The sequence below is a fragment of the Rhamphochromis longiceps genome, linkage group LG3 (genome assembly GCF_057381845.1).
Source record: "Rhamphochromis longiceps isolate RC_006_pf linkage group LG3, R_longiceps_female_GT1.1, whole genome shotgun sequence".
NCBI classification, from domain to species: Eukaryota; Metazoa; Chordata; class Actinopteri; order Cichliformes; family Cichlidae; genus Rhamphochromis; species Rhamphochromis longiceps.
The window spans coordinates 25,180,943-25,200,003 of record NC_140559.1 but is presented as its reverse complement, the minus strand read 5'-3'; the positions used below and the strand labels follow the sequence as shown (position 1 = coordinate 25,200,003).

Below are 19,061 nucleotides of genomic sequence, written 5' to 3'. Positions count from 1 at the left end.
TCTCTAAACTTCATCGCTGTGGCTGATGAGAGGCCGAGTGAACGGAGCAGCTGCGAGCAGGTTTTCTCGAGTCGAGGGCTTGGTTTGCTAAAAATACCCCTCGCACTGTACATGCTGGCCTCGGATCACACCTCAGTGTTTCAGCCTCCTCAGTAATTGATCCCCTGGAGGGTGAACGGCTCCTGCTGCTGCTCACCTTTGATCTGGGTGAGGCAGATGAGTGTTTTATGGGTTTCTGCCTGAACACACGCCGACCTCTGCTGCACAGCGCAGCTTTCGTTACACTCGCTGAGGCCCGACTCGCTAAACCGAGGGTTGAAGTCAGGTTTAGGAAAGGATGGATTGTCACAAACGATGCAGCCAGATCCAGGCCTGTTTCCACCAATCAGAGTTCAGCTACTTATCACCCTACATTAAATCTACAGTGACAAATATTAGTTCAGTTTGTTTTCCAATCAATTACTGGTTCTGTCGCTAGCTAACATTAACTAATGTAGCAACCAACAAACCAGCGAGGTGGTGTCACGTTCTGTACCGGCAAAAAGATGGCGCTAAACAAGCTTTAGAAAATGTAAACACTTCTTACATCCAGCGTCACAGACGGTGTTAAATCTATGACAACAAGAGCACTTGCAGAGCGCAACACTTTGTTTTTTATCATAACACGTTGCCATCGTTGTGATGTAGTAGGGCGTACATTGGACAGCTCTGTGTTTTCATATGATATATTACTCAACATGGTTCCTTGAAACTGTTTTTTCAAGGTTAACTTTAACCTTTAAACTTGTGGACACTACACTGCTAACAAACAAACTAAACACGTGTGTGTTTGTGTGTGTGTGTACGTACATAAAGGACCCTAACACGCTGCATGACCTCCTCATCCACATCTTTCTCAGGCTCCGCCCAGTCGACCTGGATGGAGTGACCCCACAGCTGGAAAGTTCCTGCGGGACACAGCAGCATCACGTGACTGTAACGTGAGGGTGCTGACGGTTTAAACCCGTCAATGAATGAACAACACGCACACAGCTGGCTCTCCGCTGGCAGGACACACACATAATAAGGGTGGCTGTTAAAAAGAGGAAGTTTTCACGTTGCTCTCAGCAGATGAGGCTCCTCTTCCTCCTGATTAACTTCCTGTTTCACACCATTGTGATTCTCATTTTAAATCTCACTTTCATTAAAAAAATTTTTTTAAAGGGAACAAAAACCTTTTCATCTTTGTTTCCCTTCTAAAGTTGCTGCTGGTGGTTAGAGTAATAACCTCGGCTTTATACCTTCAGTTTCCTGTAGCTGCCCTGAATCAACACCTGCTTGACAGGTGTCCGACTCCACCGTGCAGGAAATCTGCAGGAGCAGCAGTTTGAAGATAAAATAAGCAGCTGGGGAACATGTTTGTGGTTAATCCGGTGAATCGATTGACTGAAGGATCAATGTCCAATGCAGCCCAGGGGCTGAGACAGGAGGGAACCGATAGCTTAATGGAAACAGCTAGCTGAACCTCCGGACAGCAGCGCAAACTCATCGGGAGGGGAAAGGAGGCAAAGGGGGGAACACTGCAGGGGTGTTCTCATACTCACGGCTCAGTTATCCAACATGATTAGCACTATTAGAGCCACTGAATGTGATTTTTTCCAAAGTTTGAGCTTTAAATATGAGTAAAAGTGAAAAATAAAGACAAAAGAAAAAAAAAAGAGGCGGAGGTGAACACAGTGCCTCAAAGCAGCCACATGGAGCCTTCAATAACACCTCATCCCCTCTGCACACAGCTGGGTTACACCTCTGGGCACCTACAGTGTTTGGTTCAATGGTCAGTGGGATGCAGAAACTGCACACGTGCTATTGTCTGCACAATGTGTATTTTCTCAGATTTTCAGTTTCAAATTTCCAGACTGTCTTATTTAATCCACTTAACGTACATAATTCACTTACTTTCTGCATGTAATGCTACTTACTGCACATAGTGTCCTTCTGTATATATCCACTTAATGTATCGTGTGTCAGGATACATTCCACTGCGTGTTGCACTTGTATGTGACAGATAAATAATCTTGGCCACTCCCCTTGTCTTTGCAGACCGAACTCATCAATGCAAGACACACCATCTGTCCTGCTTCAGATTCATTACAGCAGTTTGTTTCTGCAGTACTCTTGTATCACAGCAAAAAGGTTGTGGGTTCAAACCCATGTGGAGTTCTGAATGTTCCTTCTGCCGTTACAAAAAGCAAACATGCCGGGTTGGGTTGTTTTCTCTCTTACATCATCGCTTTAAAAGACTCGAGCACTCCTGTGGATTCTACATCAGTGAACTCATCTTCTGCTGCTTAAACGATCAGAGCTTTGGAAGCTGCTGTCTTTCCTCTATAAACCCTCGGACCCAGAAGTCAGTCTGTGCTGCCCTCTGCTGGACGCTGAGAGGAACTGAGTCAGCTTAAAGGCTGCAGGTGCACACGTGTGACTCGGCACAGTGAAAACAAACAGTGGACACACAGATGTCTTCAAAGGTTAGGAAGGAAACACGTGGAGGAGGAGGACGAGGAGGAAGGCTACCTGGAATGAGCTTCCTGCGAGCCATCGCTGCAGCTTTGTGGGACTCGTACTCCACAAAGGCGAAACCTCGATTTCTGTTCTTGTCTGTGGTGCTCGGGTACACGATCGCATCCACCACGCCGTCCGTCACCTGGACACATAGACGCAGAGGGGGAGTAGCAGAAACTGAGATCTGAGAGACACACACTGCTTCAGAAAAGAGAGCAAACAGTACGACAGGGAGAGTGAAAGGAATCATCTGATTTTAAAGTGCCTTAACTTGTCCTGTTAGAAAGCCCTTTGAAATAACAATATATATATTATGTTTTATCATCATAAAATTCACAAACCAGCTCCATAAAAGTAGAACAGGAGGCGTCCTGCACAGATGTGACTCCCATCAAAAACCCAGTGTCAAACTAACAGACGGCCAGTGGGCTGCTCTGCTCTCTTTCCCGCTGAGGCCATTTTTACCATCTTTAACATGACGTTTATAAACAAATATCTGTAGGGGAACCATCTTTCTACTGAATATTTTCAGCTATTTTTTCAGGTTTTTCATCAAAGACGGAGAGGAGGAGGAGGTGGAGGAAGCTGCCAAGCAGCAGATCAATCACTGCTGAATTAAACAGCAGCTGTGCAGAGAGCGGACAGCTGAGGCTCAAACTGAGAGGTGGCCGCGAAACTCTGCAAAGAAGCAAAGCTTCCACAGTGAGGACGCATTAAAGCTGCAGAGCAGGCCAGACTGAATCTGAAATGATCCATCTGCTACCTGTAAGACTTTAACTTAGAGCATCTTCTTCCTCTTACAGCGGTCTGACCCTCCTCCATTTCCATTAGCAGTGATGAGGAATAAGCTTGGACACAAAGATGCTGGTATCACATATGGAAACCAGGAACTGTGGGTCAGTGAGTGAGTCTGCTTTACCTTCCTCATCTCCTCGATGATCTCGTCCTTCCTCTTGTCTTTGGGGATGGAGCCGATGAAGAGGCGGCAGTTGTCCAGACTCACGCACACGCCGATGAACTTCCCAGGGCGCACCTCGTAGTTGTCCAGCATCTGGATGGCTCTCTGCGCTGCTTCTCTGGAGCACAGAAACACTCGTTTTTAAGCTCTTTGCACAGGTTTCACTTCACTGGACTGCTTAACTACTTTTACCAATAAGAAAAAATAAATGAACATATACTCAGTGTGACGTGACTCAAAATGCCTGTGTCCTACACATATAAACACCTGAAAAACAAACGCAAGAGTCAAAGAAAACTGAGGAAGACGAGCGACCTGTCGGTGTACATGACGAAGGCGTAGCCGCGGTTCTCTCCGCTGAACTCCATCATCAGTCTGAACTCGTAGATCCTCCCGGCTTTCTCGAACAGCGGCACCAGGTCATCCTCGTACATGTCTCTGGGAATCTTTCCAACGAACACCTCACAACCCCGCGGGGGGGCGGGACCCTCCCAGCCTGTACCACAGACACAGAGTCAGCTGATCAAAGCCTTCATATTCATAAACACTTCTATCACTTATTTGATCAGATTAGAAGGTATTTCTGGGATTTCTACTGGGATTTTCGACTTTTTAATTAGGAGCTTAAGTAAAAAAAATTATTATTATTATTATTAAAATATGTGGAGTGGAGCAGATGCTGCTGCAGGTATTTTTGACAGCTGTGCAGATTACAGCAAATCTGATAAACTGAAAGCAGCATAAATGTAAAAAATGAATGCATGACTTACAAAAAAAAAGTTTATGTAACAAATTAATTTAATAATTGAAATAAATTTAAATACTAAAATTAAAACTTAAATAATTTATATTAAAATCAGTAAACTAAAGTGTCAAAATAAAATTTAGAATATATAAATAATAATTTATTATTGAATTGACTTTTTAATTAAAACAATAATTCACATTTGTAAAAGTAAAGAAAATTAAATGTGCAAAAATAAATTATTTGAAACTCATTAAAGCAAAATGAATATATAAAAGACGTGTTTATCTGTTAGTTAAACGAGTACTGTATACTAAAAATAAAATCACCAAATCAAAAGAACAGGATGCAAAATATTTCAGTTTTACACAAATACAATGAACTGCAATAAAGAAGAATATCATCAGTTATTTAAAAAAGTGCAAATAATTAAAATTAGTGAATTCAAATGTATGCCTTAATAAAAATAAAATGGTTTTAATGAAAACAAAGCCCACAGTTTCCCCTCCGATCTCTGCTTCACATCTAACCAGGAAGCCACCTTGGTACCTGCCTCTCTCATACACATCTGTTTTGACACAAACGGGACTCCACAGCTACCCCGGGGCTGTTGTTTGTCTCTTTTACTTGTGTCGCAGGTTGACATACCTGGAGGTGGACCTCCGTACTTCCTCTGCCCGTTCTCCTGCACCATGTTGTAGCCCGTCTTATCGATCAGGGACAGCAGAGCCATCTCTTTAGCACAGATCACCTTTAAGTCCTCCTCCATCACCAGCGGCCTCGCCTCTTCACCCGAGTCCGTGTCCACGTCTCCCTCCATGGGATCCTCTGTCCGACAAACAGCTAGGTTACCTGCCAGCTCAGGTGAGACTGCAACACTCAGAAATTGAACCCGAGGGTGATGTGAACTTTTAGTGTCTTATAATTTATTTTACTCTCTTGAAAATATTATCTGTGCTTTTTGCCTGTTTTCTAAGTCACCGTTTTGTATATACTAAAGCCGCTATAAAAGCTAAACTAGCTTTCATTTGCTTTTGTAGTTTATTTTTCACACTTTCAAGCGTTCACTTCACATCTTAACGCCAAACAGCAACATTTAACACTAATAGTTTCTTTCTAAACTGCTCGTGTAGCTAGCTTTATTCGTTTAAAGCTTAAAAGCAGCCAACGATCCGCTGCTAACTCAGCATGCTAGCAGTTCCGTGATATAGCTTAAACTTTCTCTTCGTCCGACCGTTTGTAAACCATGATAATGAAACTTTATTTTGGGTCGGATAAAATCTTACCGCTTCTTTCCAGCTCCATTTCCTGTCACAATGAAATAAAACCCTCCCGTTCCCGGACGATGCTGCGCTCTTCATCAACGACTCACCGAGAAAAGAGGCCGGGCCAACCTGACACCTGTGAGTGACAGGAAGCTGGCCTCCCGTCAGCCAATCACAACGTTCCTCTGTATAGGCGGGGCAACAGAAAAAAGATAAAAAAAAAATCTAATAAAACAAAATAAAATCTTAAAGTATGACCCTGAACTTTGGAAATTGTTTTATAATAATAATAATAATAATAATAATAATAATAATAATAATAATAATAATAATAATAATAAATTAATTAATATACCCCTCCAAAAATCTAAATGTGATTTTATTTACATTAAAAAAACAAATAAACTATAACACCAATGAAACGAAATAGGAGCAATAAAAAAATAACAAAATTACAAAATGTAAACGAAGCATGTGTAAAATAATTTTTGGAATAATTATCTAATAAAAACAAAAAATAATAAAATGACACAAAACCATATACTAATCATGTTATGTTAATAAATTTGCTTCTTGAACTAAAATTGTGATTAAAGCAGATCTACACTTGAAGTAACCTGGAAAAGACAGAGACTCAAGTCTGCTGAATTAAAATAAAAATTTATTTAATATATGACTTGAACATACAAGAAATAAGGCAAGCTTATTTTTCTTGTTCTCCTCGACTCCAAACATTTTTTCTCTTGGTGATGACTCAGACTAAAAGTCTGTAAAATGCCAGGACTCAACACTTATTGAACTTTAAATATTTTATTGAATTTTCCTTTTTGAATGTTTTGTTGTTCAGGGGGCAAATTTCTGCAAGTTTGAATGGCTGGTTTTTCTTCATGAGGCCATCCAGATGAGGAAAGGCAGTATAACAGCCAGTAGCACAGAGCACAGACTCACAGCCTGCAGGTAAAGCACCAAACACAGTGCCAGCACTGCCGCTGACTTGGCAACACGCTGACTCAGTAGCAGCTTCCTCATCGTCTTACAGAACTGATGAGGAGAAGAAGAAGAAAGGCAATAATGTAAAACCATCTATTATAGTGATGGTAATTTAAAACCCTTAATCTGCTCGTCTTATAGTGTGAGGAAAGAAATACACTGACGTGTATAGGGGGCAAATATTCAGTTTTGTGTTGAAATGAATTGAAAGGAAAAGTTTTTATTTTATTAGAGTGGTACCTGAAATTTTCCCAGTGTCACAGTCACAAGCCTAACTTTAGACACACCTGTTTAACTGCACTTTGACAAAAATATCTAATCGGCCAATCACATGGCAGCAGTTGAGTGCATTTAGGGCCATGATCAACCTGCTGAGCATCCGAATGGGGAAGAAAGATGATTTAAGATGATTTGTTGGGTGTTTCAGAAACGGGTGATCTGCTGGGATTTTCTCACACAACCATTTCTGAGGTTTGCAGAGACTTTTTTTTTTCACTCCGTGTGAAAATGCCTGGTTGATGTCAGATGTCAGAGGTCAGAGAGTGTCTGGTTTGACTGATAGCAAAGCAACAGTAACTCAAATAACCACTCGATGCAACCAAGATATGTAAAAGACCAACAGCAGCAGATAACTGCACCAGGGGTGTCACTCCTGTCAGCTAAGAACAGAAAACTAAACATACAGTTTGCACGGGATCACCAAAAACAGAACATTGGACAACAGAAGATTTGAAAAATGCTTCTTGGTCTGATGAGTCTCCATTTCTGCTGCAGCATTCAGATAGTAGAGTCAGAATTTGCTGTAAACAGCATGAATCCATCCTGTCTTGTAACAACAGTTCAGGCTGCTGCCAGTGGTGTAATGGTGCTGAGGATTTTTTTAAACCTACAGCCCATCTGAGTATTGCTGCTGACCATGTCCGTCCCTTCTTGTACCCATCTTCCTGATGAATAGTTGCCCCTAACATGCCACAAAGCTCAAATCATCTCAAACTGGTTTCTCAAACGTGACGATGAGTTCGCTGAGTTGAAATGGCATCAAAAGTCACCGGATCTATTTGGGACCTTTGGGAAGTAGTAGAACTGCTCATCATGGATGCTCAGCTGACAAATGTGCAGCAACTGTGTGACGACATCATGTCAATATGGACCCCAACCTCAGAGGAATGTTTCCAGCACCTTATTTAATCTGGACCACTAAGAATTAAGATGGCTCAGAAGGCAAAAAGGAGGCCCAACCCAGTACTAGCAAGGTATACCTAATAAATTGGCCAGTGAGTGTGTGTTCTTTTGGACTGCAGTGCAGAGTTTAAAATCAGCACTGTGTTTCCACTAGATGGAGTAGTTGCACAGTAATCTGGTTTTCATAGCTTTACATTTGTAGACAGTCACTTCTGAAACAAGTGAAAACCATCCACAACACATGCTTTTGTGCTTGTTTATCAGCTGACCGATAAATTGTCTAATCTTAAAGGTACTGCCATGCTACCACACAGCTGTCTTTAATTACAACTTTCGCTTTTTTACAAGTCTTCTATCCAAATGACGTTCTTTAAGCCGCTTTGCTCTTTTTAAATTTCACTTTAATTGCCACACTCGTCTTCCTCCAGTTCATGCACTGCCTTCTTTCACGATTATGGTACATGCTTTTAATCGCATGCTGCAATCAGACGGCCTCGGAACAATGCAGCAACAACAAAAGAGCTTTCACTCAGGGCCTGTTGCTGCAACAGGGAGGCTTAACCCTATTAAAGAGGCAGGCTGGTCTGATCTGTGGTCAGTGTTAATCTGCAGCAGGAAACAACTGCTTCGCAGCTGAAGTGTAGGAAAGAAGCATGATCTGATGTGTGTTCACTGTTGGAGGAGCTGTTTGCTGTTCTTTCAGAGATTCTGAGCCTTAAGGTCAGAGTTTGGGTGAGAAGTTTTTACATGAGGATAGATTGTCCGATGGTTGTTTAAATGCATTCACTGATATGCTGTCGAGTGGCGCCCCCTAGTGAAGAATGTCACACACTGGTATTGCAGACTGAAACCGATTGAAAGCAGCAGGTTAGCAATCTGTCTGCTTTTATAAAGTGCAATTATTTGCCAACCAGGAGGATGCAGGTAATCCAAATTGTGGATTACAGGTCTCCTGTGCAATTGCCTTGCCATTAAAAAAAGACCCCCAAGAGATTAAAGATGTTGGTGAACAGCTGGTTGACCAGATTGGTTGCTAAATATGAAGAAATTCAATGAAATTGCTAATTTCCCCTGATCGCAAGGAGGTTCCTGTCCTGTTCTTGCTTTACTGTGACAGTCAGTTACCTTCATAGTTTAAACATCACAAGCGCTTCAACTGCTATTTCAGCAGCTTAACTTCTTAATTCCATTTTTCATTTCCAAAGTCAGGAGCAGGATTTGAATCCATGCCGCCCACTGAGGAGTTGGACCTTGAATGTTGAATTTTGTGGCATTTACCCACCCAGAGACGAACAAGTGGTGCCATTACAGCTGCTTTCAGTGCTTCCACATAAACTGAGGAGAACTACAATAATAAGTTGAGCTTTCTATCAGCTATAAAAGACAAACTGACAACAGTCGTGCAGTTGTGTGATTGATTTTCCAAACGTGACTTTAAGATGCATCTATTAATAAGAAAAAAACACATTATCATCTCTAAGATCACCTGAAATGTCTGGAAGCTCATGACAGTGCCGTATCTGCAGTACATGACAAAGTGTTCACAGTTGTACCACAGCAGGCTGTAGGGCACTTCTCCCTCTAGCTTCTCTGCCCTTCTGGCCACATCCTCCCCTTTCAGCACTGCGTGGCTTAATACCTGCACACAGAAGAGAGCAGCCCGCATGTTGAAGTATGTTTGGGCAAGATCCCAAACCCCAGGATTCCTCTGTGTGGGTGTGTGTTTGAATGTTTGATAAAATGCTCAAGCACAGGAAAAAAGTGTTTGTATGACTGTGTGAATAGGACTTGTAGTAGAAAAGCACTTTGAGGTCTCAGTAGTAGCAGAACAGTGATTAAGTGCCCGATTACAGTAGGAAAGTGCTTTATATTCACAATTGTAGTAAAAAAAAAAAAGAGCACTCAAATTGTAGTAAAAAGGCACTTAATATTGGTGAAAAGCGCTATATAAGTACACGAGTATTTACCATAACCCTACGTTGCCTGCAGCTGTTGCCACATCTATAATCCCTTCAGATTAACATTTATTTAGAAGGTTAGTTCCCAGTTTGTTGGCCAGAAACATTTGAAAAACAACATCGTGTTCTCTCTTTTTCTCAGTTTAAAGCTATAAAAGGTGTTGCTTCACAGGCAAGTGTTTCTCTTTTTACTCACTAATTTGGATTAACCCAACAGTGGGTTCATGTATATTAAGCCCACAGTCTAGCATAAAAATAGTATAAAGAATCCTTAAATGTAACTTTATGACATCTCATACCAATAAAGTGCCTTTGGGTGTATTACTATTTAGACTAAGGATTTATCAATAATAGAATAATGTGTTAAGTACTTTAATTATAAGATGTTAAAGAAGTTAAAATGTTTGTTTTGTCCTGATGTCACCTTATCCATAGGGTTGACCCGTATGTCTGCTCCATAGGCAAAGTCCTCTACTGAGTCCACCCTCACACTGCCACACTGAAGACACAAGACACGGGTTAGATCTCATTTACGACTGATTCTTTACCTGCTGTCATGTGATATGAGAGAATAAGCTGTTGCACATTAAACCGGATGCTCAGCTGCTGCACCACTTCGTGTACCTTAGCCAGTACTCCAAGTAGGAGTCTGGTGTTGGAGACCATCTGACTGATCCGATACTGGTCACTGGAGATGACGGGCATGATGTCTGGGATGAAATGAGCTACTCTGTGGAAAGGAAAGGAGTCATGAAAAATAAATGGAAAGTGTGAGTCATTGGTGAGAAAGGAAGGAAAAACATTTTCACTTTTTTGAAACAGAATTTAAACCTTTGAACTGTTTCACTGATATTCTAGCTGTCTGTCACCCTTACCTGTCTCCACCCAGGTAAATCCCAAAGTGTATGAAGAGAGTCCTGGGAACCTCCAGCAGGTCTCCTCTGGTGAATATTGTGTCATATTTACTCTTCCTCTTCTCCCCTCCATGACACTCCGGCTCCTCTTCACTCTCCTTCTCTTTCTTCTTCTCCGCCGGTGGCTCGAATCCCGAGGCTGAGATAAAAAGCAGACCGAGGAGCGGCAGGGGAAACATGTCGAGAGGAGACCAAGGGGAAAGTGGAGCTGTCTGCGGTGTGGTTTTGTTCTGCTGGTGGGTGGGGCAGAGAGGGGATTAGAAACTGCTGGGAACCTTTAAGAGCCTTTTTTGAGCAGCACACTCTACAGTCACATTTTACATTGTTGACGTTGATCTCTAACAACATTTTAGAGTCTTAAATGTGATCAAAGATCCGTGCCTTGGTCACAAATAAACTTTAAAATCTTGATGCAGAATCTCAAACTTGATTTGAAACATAATCTTACCATCTGTCAGATAATATAAGCTGCAGCCATTGTTTCCATGTAGTTGTAGTTCCCACATGTCACCAACAGATGGAGGTAACAGTGTACCAATCCACAGAAGACTACGTTTATAATGAGAAACATGAGAAGCGTTGTATGAAGCAAAACACTTGGGACGAAGCTTGAAAGTGGATATTTGGTGTGACCACCTTTATTCTTAAAACAGCCTGAATGTTCTATTGTAATTTTTATAAGTAGTCTTGAGGAATAGTTCTCCAGACTTCCTGAAGGACATTCAAAGCTCTTCTTTGGATGCTGCCTGCCTTTCGTTCTGTTCTGTCAAAATGATCCCACACTGCTTCAGTAATGTTGAAGTCTGGACTCTGCACGGTGGATCATACATTTTTATGTTGGACGCTACTTTTCATCATTTCATCAAAATCTCCCACGGCACTGAAATGCAGCCCCAAATGTTTCAGTGTTGAATCTCTTCACTTTGTCAGGTCTTTGAATTTCATTGGTAAAAATCATTTACAAGACTTAAAAATTCTAACAAAAGGAAAGTAGTTTTTCTAACTTTCACATCCTTGACTGACAGAAGAACCTCGGAGACTCCAACAAGGGTGGAATTGACGATGTGGTTATGTGGCTGATAAGGAATACAAGATATGTTTGCTTCCATTTCCTTTATTTACATATAAAACACAGCACATTGTTACAAAGGTAAAAAATAATTCTGTACAAAAGCTTGTGACTGTTAGGAAACAATCAGGTCATGTAGACTATCTGCAGACATTTACACACGAGCTTCACCTGGTTACAGTACTAAAAGGAACATTCAAACGGAGGGAAATTAAACGACTGACTTTTAAGACGGTCAAGATGGAAAGAGTTAATTTTTTTTTCAAGTCAATAAACCCTTCAGAACCGTATGTATGGTCTCAATAGAAAAATAAATAAGTCATCTTTGGTTCCTTTACCAGCACAACCTTTCACCTTGAGACATCATTAGTCAACCAAATTGCGTTGGAGACACAACATTTTTGAGTTTTGGTGAATTTTGAGCCTGTTGCTAATTCTGTTAACTACCCATCTCCAGTTTTTCCTCTTTTTAAAAAAGACAAACAAAAAACTGAAAAAATAAAAAGCAAATCACTTTCTGTGCAGCAGAAAAAAGCTACCAGATGGTGAAGTACAATTTTAAAAAGTTTTTTGAAAAGTTAAAATGTTTGCAGAAGACTGCGTTCACACTGTTGGTCTTCCAATATGGCGGCTCAGTGAGCTCTGAACCAGCGGTAAGGCTTGAACGCTGACAGTAAGTGCAGCTCCAGGCGGCTTTTAGCTCGCCATCCACAAGGTGAAGGGGATGAGGAAGGCTGGCAGGGCGGTGCTGACGGATATTCCCATATAAGCCATGGAAAGGAGCCCTAGCAGTGCTGTCAGCATGGCGTTTCGCTGGTCCCGGATCAGCAACTTCAGCCACTCGCAAAACTGGAGAGAGAGGACGAAAACGGGCACAAAATTAATTATGATCATATTAATAGAGCAGCTGAAGAGCTTTAAATGTGACAAGACAAATATAAACTCAGGATTAATTTTATTTCTCAGTGAACAGAGAGGAAAAAACCCTAATCAAATCAACGTGACACAGTTTTTAAAACCAGGGCAACTCCCCAAAACACTCAGCAGTTTTCCAAGGTGTAAAGCAGGTAGGTTGGTTGGTCTATAGGCCTTTTTTTTTTTCAATTTACACCCAGTGATTCGCTCAATACACAGATAAAACTATTAGACACAGGATAAGTTCACTCTATTCCCTCCCCCCAAAGACTACCCAAAAAGCTCAAATCAAAGAGCTTTTTGTGGTTGATACAAATGAAGCAAAGCACCAGTCTTAAGACTTTCTCTAAGCCGACCTCTTGTAGCAGAATAACGACCATAATTGACCTGATGTTTATTTTTGTGAGGGGCCCTCAGAGGTCCTTTTAAGAGCTTCTGTTGGCCCCTAGCCTCCCTTGAAATGAACCTGCAGAGGCAGACTCTGAGGCTGCAGACAGGTCTGATGTTTAGGTTAGAGATTGCAGGAAGTGAAACTTGATCAGGGGAAAGTTTCTCTGCTGCAAGAGAGAAACCACAGTCTGTTCTTTATTCCTGCTGCGTTTAGCTTCAGTTTCATTATAAGATAGGATAATATTTTATATACAGCAAGAATTTTCATTTTGTATGTGTGTTCAGAAATGGATATATACATATATATTTTTAATGTACAAGAAAATAAACTTTTAAATGTATTTTTCCTTTGTTTGTTTTTTTTAGCTGAGGAGCATGTACAGCTTTCTACCACTAGAGGTCTCTCTTCTGCACATTGTGCAAGACAGCGCCCCCTGTGACGTTAACTGGTTTGCCTTTTGTTTTTTTTACGTGTAGGTCAAGTGCATTAAGCCCCAGTTCCACAGGCCTACAGACTGCTTGCCAACCACTGGTCGCTAGGGAAACTGTAGCTGTGTCCCAAAACTGTGTATATACTTTAACGGGGTTGGTGGCGTGAAAGTGGTCGTAAAGATGTATTTGGTGGTGCACTAAAAACATCCTCGCGATTGACTTGGTCGCTAACTGATAGCTGCGGTCACCTGCAGTTTGTGTGAAAGATGCTGAGTTGTTATGACTCGCCAAGCAGTAGTGACACTGATAACGCAAACTGTAAATCAGGAATCATTGACCTTCAAAGTAAGAGCTGCCTTCTTTTTTTTCTTTTTTACATGTGTGTGGGTTTTTGCAGTAAGCCACAACTTTTACTGTGTTCAGTTTTTTGAGTCACACTTTTTTAAAGATTCACTAAAGCTTAGAGTGTAAAATCTGTATTTAACGCAAACTATTGGCAACCATGGCAACCTTCCTCTAATGACCAATGCAATCACAAGGAAGTTGTTGGTGCAGCGCCCTTCAGCAACCTAGGGACCGTTTCATTGTGGGGTCTTTACCTTAGAATATAAAGCCCCTTTAGGAGACTATATAGATAAAATGAATAAATGAAAATAAAATAAAATGAAATGAATAAAATGAATCAAACTGAATAGACTGGAGGTTCCCAGGCGGTCGCTGACCGGTCTCTATGTGTGACTGAGGCACTGCTTAAACACGAACAAAGAAAAACAACAGAAAAATACAATGTTTGCTGAGTTATCCTAGCTAGCAAGTAAACTGTTAGCTAAAAATAGCTTTGGTGCTCAAATAATAATAAATGATATTCCTGAGTGTTAAATACTCAATATATTAATTACCTGTCAGTTTTTTTGTTTGTTTTTACTTTTTGGTGCTTTTATGTCAAATGTAATGAACATTTCACTTCGAACTTTTTACTTTGAACTTAGATGTTCAGAGGAACTGGTGAAAATGGTGTAACATGCTAATAATCTGTTTTCTCATTAGCATTTTGTATTAGCACGGGGCATAAAGTAAAGCTGAGGCTGACTGGAGTGTCTCTAGTTTTTCAGATATTTGGACAAACCCAAAAGGACTGCACCCATCTGAACTCAAACAGCCTCAAACAGAGTTGCTTCTGTGATGCCTAACCACAATCTGAATTAACCACAGAGAGGTCAGCTTTCTGATGTGCAGGAGCCTCTGCTGCATCATCATCATTATCATCATCAGAGCGTACCAGCCCAGATTCTGCTGCTGCCTTTTGGTTTCTGGCAGGCGACTCTGGTCTGAATGCAGCTCTTGTTCTCAGGACTTTTCCAAGGAGTGACCCAGATTTTCCTTTTCTGCTCAGAAGCAGCTTCACATTCACTTGGAAACAAAGGCAGAGAGCTGTAAATGTTGTTTTTAATGTCTGAAAATGAAGACTTAAAGCTCTTGAATAAATCACTGCGGTGAACAGAGTTAGCTGCACAAAGAGACCCCCCCACACACACACACATTCATTTTGGATGTGTTTTTAGCCGTGATTATTGCTATTATGGCTTCTTTCCACTCCTCTCTTCTACTCTCTGTAGGACTTTTAAAGATCTGTGGACAGGAAATAAGTTGCAGCCAGACTAGAGCATGGCAGAACACAGTGAGCTGGTTCTACAGCAATAATAATAACTAACTACTGACTGTTTGTGAACCTAAGCTGCAAACGATGCTGTGATCCTGTTTGCTATGATTCTTTTTATTTTTAGGCCACTTAAGTGATAAAAGCTACTATGTTAAAGTAACGTCATTGCATTCAATCAATAATAATAATGTCATGTAGGTGACTATTTACTTTTAGTGTGTTTCACTGTGAAAACTGTTGTAATATTACTTCATCAGTCTAAACAGATGTCAAACATGCGGTTCGTGGTCTAGAATCAGCCCGGCAAAGGGTCCGATCTGGCAAAGTGGATGGCTTTGAAAAGATGTAAAAACCGAAAAGGATGAGGGCATGAATCTTGTTCTATTTCCTCGTTAAAAATGTGTAATGACACCAGAGTTTGAGCTGTGAATGTCACCTGAGGTCTGAGTCAGTGTCACGTTTTCTGCCAGCACCCACAGCCATCTGCACCAAACTAGGTAACAGATAAAGAGTTCAGATTCAGATTTTTTGTGGCCCCACATTTAAAAATCCAGCCTCAAGTTCACAAACCATCTACACATTCAAAATCGAATGACTGCTGTAAAAGAAAAGGAAAACAGGGCTTTGTTTACAGCCTTTTAAACACGCTTGGATGCACCTCGACTCCACATTCAAAAGGTTGAGAATAAATAAAGATTTACAGCAGAACAAACTGTTTCTGCTTACCGTGAATAAAGTGTATCACTGTGAAGCATCAGTGCAGCCCTGTCACTGTCGCTCTGATGTTGCGCCAAAAATTACACTTAAACTGTCATAAATGACTTGTTGGCCTATAATTTGTTAAAATGTGTCACACATCTGTCATAAATGATACGGAGTCACTCTGAGTGTCAGTGACACCAAAAATGTGTTTTTCAAGATCGATCTGGCAAAGAGGGCAATAAACCTTGTGGCAAATATAACTTAAAGTTTGTTCACAGAACTTTAAAGTGCCAAAAAGGCCAGTTTTTTTTATAATGGAAATACAACGACACATAAACAGAGCAGGTTCTCCTTCATCGATCCTGTTCACTGCGATGTGTTTACCATCAGGAGAGATATTAGACATAAAACACCCAGCAAACACGCCGGGTCGGTCTTGGGCTCGGGCTCACCTTGTCCGTCTGCAGGCTCTGCGCGGTGCCGTAGCGGCAGTAGGTGACGAAGTGCTCGCAGTTGTTCCATAGCAGGCTGTAGGCGACGGTGCCCACCAGCCGCTCCGCCCGCAGCGCCACCTCCTCCCCGGCCAGAGGGCTCTTGCGCACCGAGCGGTCCATGGCGTTCAGCAGGATCCCGGCGCCGTACGCGAAGTCCTCCACAGAGTCCACGCGCACGCTGGCGCGCTTCGCGATGACTCCTACCAGCAGCCGTGTGTTGGTCACCATCTCCTCGATCTGGCGGATGTCGGCGGTCAGCGCCGGGAGGATGTCCGGGATGAGATGCGCCACCCGGTCGTCGCCCAGGTAGATGCCAAAGTGAGTGAAGAGAGTCCGGGGAACCTCCAGCAGGTCTCCCCGCTGGAACCGGTGAGAGGCTGAGGCGGGCAGCGGCGGTGAGTCTTCCCGGTCACAGCGCTTGCTGGTGGGCGGCGGTTCTGCGCACTCTACGCCCAGAGGAGGCAGCAGGCTGGAGAGCTTGATGTGCGCGAGGAGGAAGAGCTTCTCCAGGAGGAAGGTGAGCGTGTCCAGCATGGTGAAGCTGAAGTAAACCGGTCTGTGATCACTGATCTGCTTCTCTGTGGCCTCCTCTGCGCACAGCCACGAGTTTTCCTCCTCACTGTGGATGGGAGGGGGCGTGACGTCATGGCCGCAAAGAGAGGCTGCAAGAGAAAAGCGGGTGTGGGACTGGGAGAGGGGGGCAGAGAGGGGGGAGCTCTCAGGGATCTGCAATAGGTTTGTGAGTCAGGTATGAGGCCACGGCAGAAAAACAAAAACAGAACAGAGCTCAAACCACAGAGCGTCGTCCTCCACCGCGTTCACCACCTCCACACCAGCCAAAATGCAGAGAGGTCACAACTTCCTAGCACAGCAAAATGTGGCTCTCACATATTCATCACAACCACCTTCCTGGGAACTGTGCTGAGGTCGCAGCTTTTCCAAAGTCACCAAATGGCCTAACACACACACACACACACACACACACACACACACACACACACACACACACACACACACACACACACACACACACACACACACACAGGGAGGCAGAGTGAGCTGGCAGTGTGTCTGCAGAGCTGTGTGTGTTTGTGTGTGTGTGTGAGCTGCAGGCTCAGCTCCTGTTTGTTAAACTCAGAAAACTGATTAGTAAATAAAGTCATTATTCTTGGTGTCACTTTAAACTCCTTGTTTACTTCCGAGCTTCCACCAAAAATCCCTGTGGGGCCTCTGGAGCTGGAAATGCCAAAAAAAGGACATAAACTGCAGTTCCTCTAACGACCACTGGAGGCTGGGACTCCCACAGACTCCTGCGTTAAAGTGTTGAACTTTAAATGAACATGTTGACAGACTCCTGCAGAAACAGTTTTGATCTCTGTTGCTAACTTAACCCATCATAACAACTGTTAGGGGTGTGGCCTTTTGATTGACTGACAGGTGAATGGCGACTAGGTGGTTGTAGCAGCTAGTTCAACTTCACTAATTGGACTCACTGAACTGGACCTGTGGACTAGCCCTTTACCAGCTGAACTGGTAATTTAGCTCAACTCGGTTTTAGTCATTTTCCATAACAATTGAGGACCACCTAATGTGCGTGTGTCATTATAGCATCACAGCCAATAGTCCTGTGACGTCATTTATACCTGCTGTGGCTTTTCATCAGACTTGATGGTCCATGGCATTGTTTTTGTAGGCATTTACCGTAGCCTGGTACCAGGTACTCCTTTCTCTCTTCTTCTTTTTATTTCTATTATTCTATTCTATGGATGGATGATTCTATTCTTCCCTTTTCCCCCTGCTGATATTTCAGCTGTTCTTCTGCCTGGTAACAGATTTGGGGTTTCAGCTTAGATGCATCCATATATTAGCATATCTTGCTAATATATTTTGAGCCATAACTGACATATTTAGCATTTTTAAAATAACTAATTATGACCCAAATTCATTATACTTTAAAAAATCCTCCTGTGAGACACTGGCAACCCCCCCCCCCCCCCCCAAAACAAACAAACAAACAAATAAACAAACAAAAAAAAAAAAAAGACTTGGCATGAGTTGAATTCCCACAATCCCCCCACTCTTTGCATGGCCATACGGCTACAACTCTGGACACCTACACCAATTAAACTTGCTGAGAGGCATCGTAAAAGTTATCACCCCCAGCTGCATTAAGCTAACATGCTGTATAGATAGGTGCCAGATTTCTAATTGGTGCAAAGAAAATATAAAATATAAAAAAATACAACCAATAAATATAAACGTCTGCAAACTGAAACATAATTAAAATAGAGGATTCATTAGATGAGCAGTGAGGAAACAATGACGGTGTACTCAACACTGTATAAAAGTTCTGGAACAATTTCAGGACTTTCTTTTGGCTCAACGTAGATTTTCTGGGAGTGATTACACACCTAAGCCTGATTAGTCTCTATATAGTTCAGGCAGAGTCATATACTAACTTTTGTTTTTGCTCACAGCCACAGGAAGTCACTGGAGGGGAAAAAAATAGTTACATGGCGCTCCAGAGCAGCAGCCTTTAAAGCTGGGTCACCTTTGGTTATTAGACGAAAGGACCTCAGTGAGTCAAACTATGGAGTTCATTTTGTGTCACTGATCCATGAATGGCTTCAAATCAAATGAGGTTTGCATTTCACAGTTGAGAAAATTAGCTTTTCTCTAGCAGCTGAGGTTTTTAAAGCCTTTACAATCGCGGCGGAATTTGTCCAACTCATAAAGATGTGACAAAAGCATTAATAACTGTTTCTAAGAGATAACAATGGCTTTAATTTGGCGACGCCCTGCACAACACTGTAGATCTGCCTGTTAAAAGTGCAGAACCATTCCCT

General features: G+C 42.2%; 3 protein-coding genes across 4 annotated transcripts in view; all 3 read right to left on the bottom strand.

Moving 5' to 3' along the window:
• rbm46 (RNA binding motif protein 46) overlaps positions 1–5,638 on the bottom strand; it is a 34,441-nt gene extending 28,803 nt beyond the window's left edge. For both annotated transcript variants that reach the window (XM_085390919.1, XM_085390928.1), the window contains exons 1-6: positions 5,531–5,638; positions 4,893–5,072; positions 3,815–3,995; positions 3,461–3,617; positions 2,554–2,683; positions 850–947 (exon numbers count right to left, since the gene is read on the bottom strand). In XM_085390919.1, the coding sequence (XP_085247045.1) occupies positions 850–947; positions 2,554–2,683; positions 3,461–3,617; positions 3,815–3,995; positions 4,893–5,072; positions 5,531–5,549 (765 nt within the window). In that variant the 5' untranslated portion in view covers positions 5,550–5,638. The remainder of the gene's footprint in view (positions 1–849; positions 948–2,553; positions 2,684–3,460; positions 3,618–3,814; positions 3,996–4,892; positions 5,073–5,530) is intronic.
• A 578-nt stretch (positions 5,639–6,216) lies between these two features.
• Positions 6,217–10,746, bottom strand: lratb.2 (lecithin retinol acyltransferase b, tandem duplicate 2). The gene is made up of 5 exons (XM_085402296.1): positions 10,515–10,746; positions 10,264–10,369; positions 10,064–10,138; positions 9,168–9,320; positions 6,217–6,550 (listed from the first exon to the last, which is right to left on the bottom strand). Exons 1-5 carry the CDS (start codon positions 10,730–10,732, stop codon positions 6,395–6,397), a joined length of 708 nt encoding a protein of 235 aa, XP_085258422.1. The 5' UTR covers positions 10,733–10,746; the 3' UTR covers positions 6,217–6,394.
• A 905-nt stretch (positions 10,747–11,651) lies between these two features.
• LOC146673639 (lecithin retinol acyltransferase-like) lies at positions 11,652–16,850 on the bottom strand. Its single transcript, XM_085390905.1, has 2 exons — positions 16,174–16,850; positions 11,652–12,471 (listed from the first exon to the last, which is right to left on the bottom strand). The coding sequence occupies exons 1-2, from the start codon at positions 16,747–16,749 to the stop codon at positions 12,319–12,321; spliced, it is 729 nt and encodes a 242-aa protein (XP_085247031.1). The 5' UTR covers positions 16,750–16,850; the 3' UTR covers positions 11,652–12,318.
• Between the last annotated feature and the right edge of the window lie 2,211 nt (positions 16,851–19,061).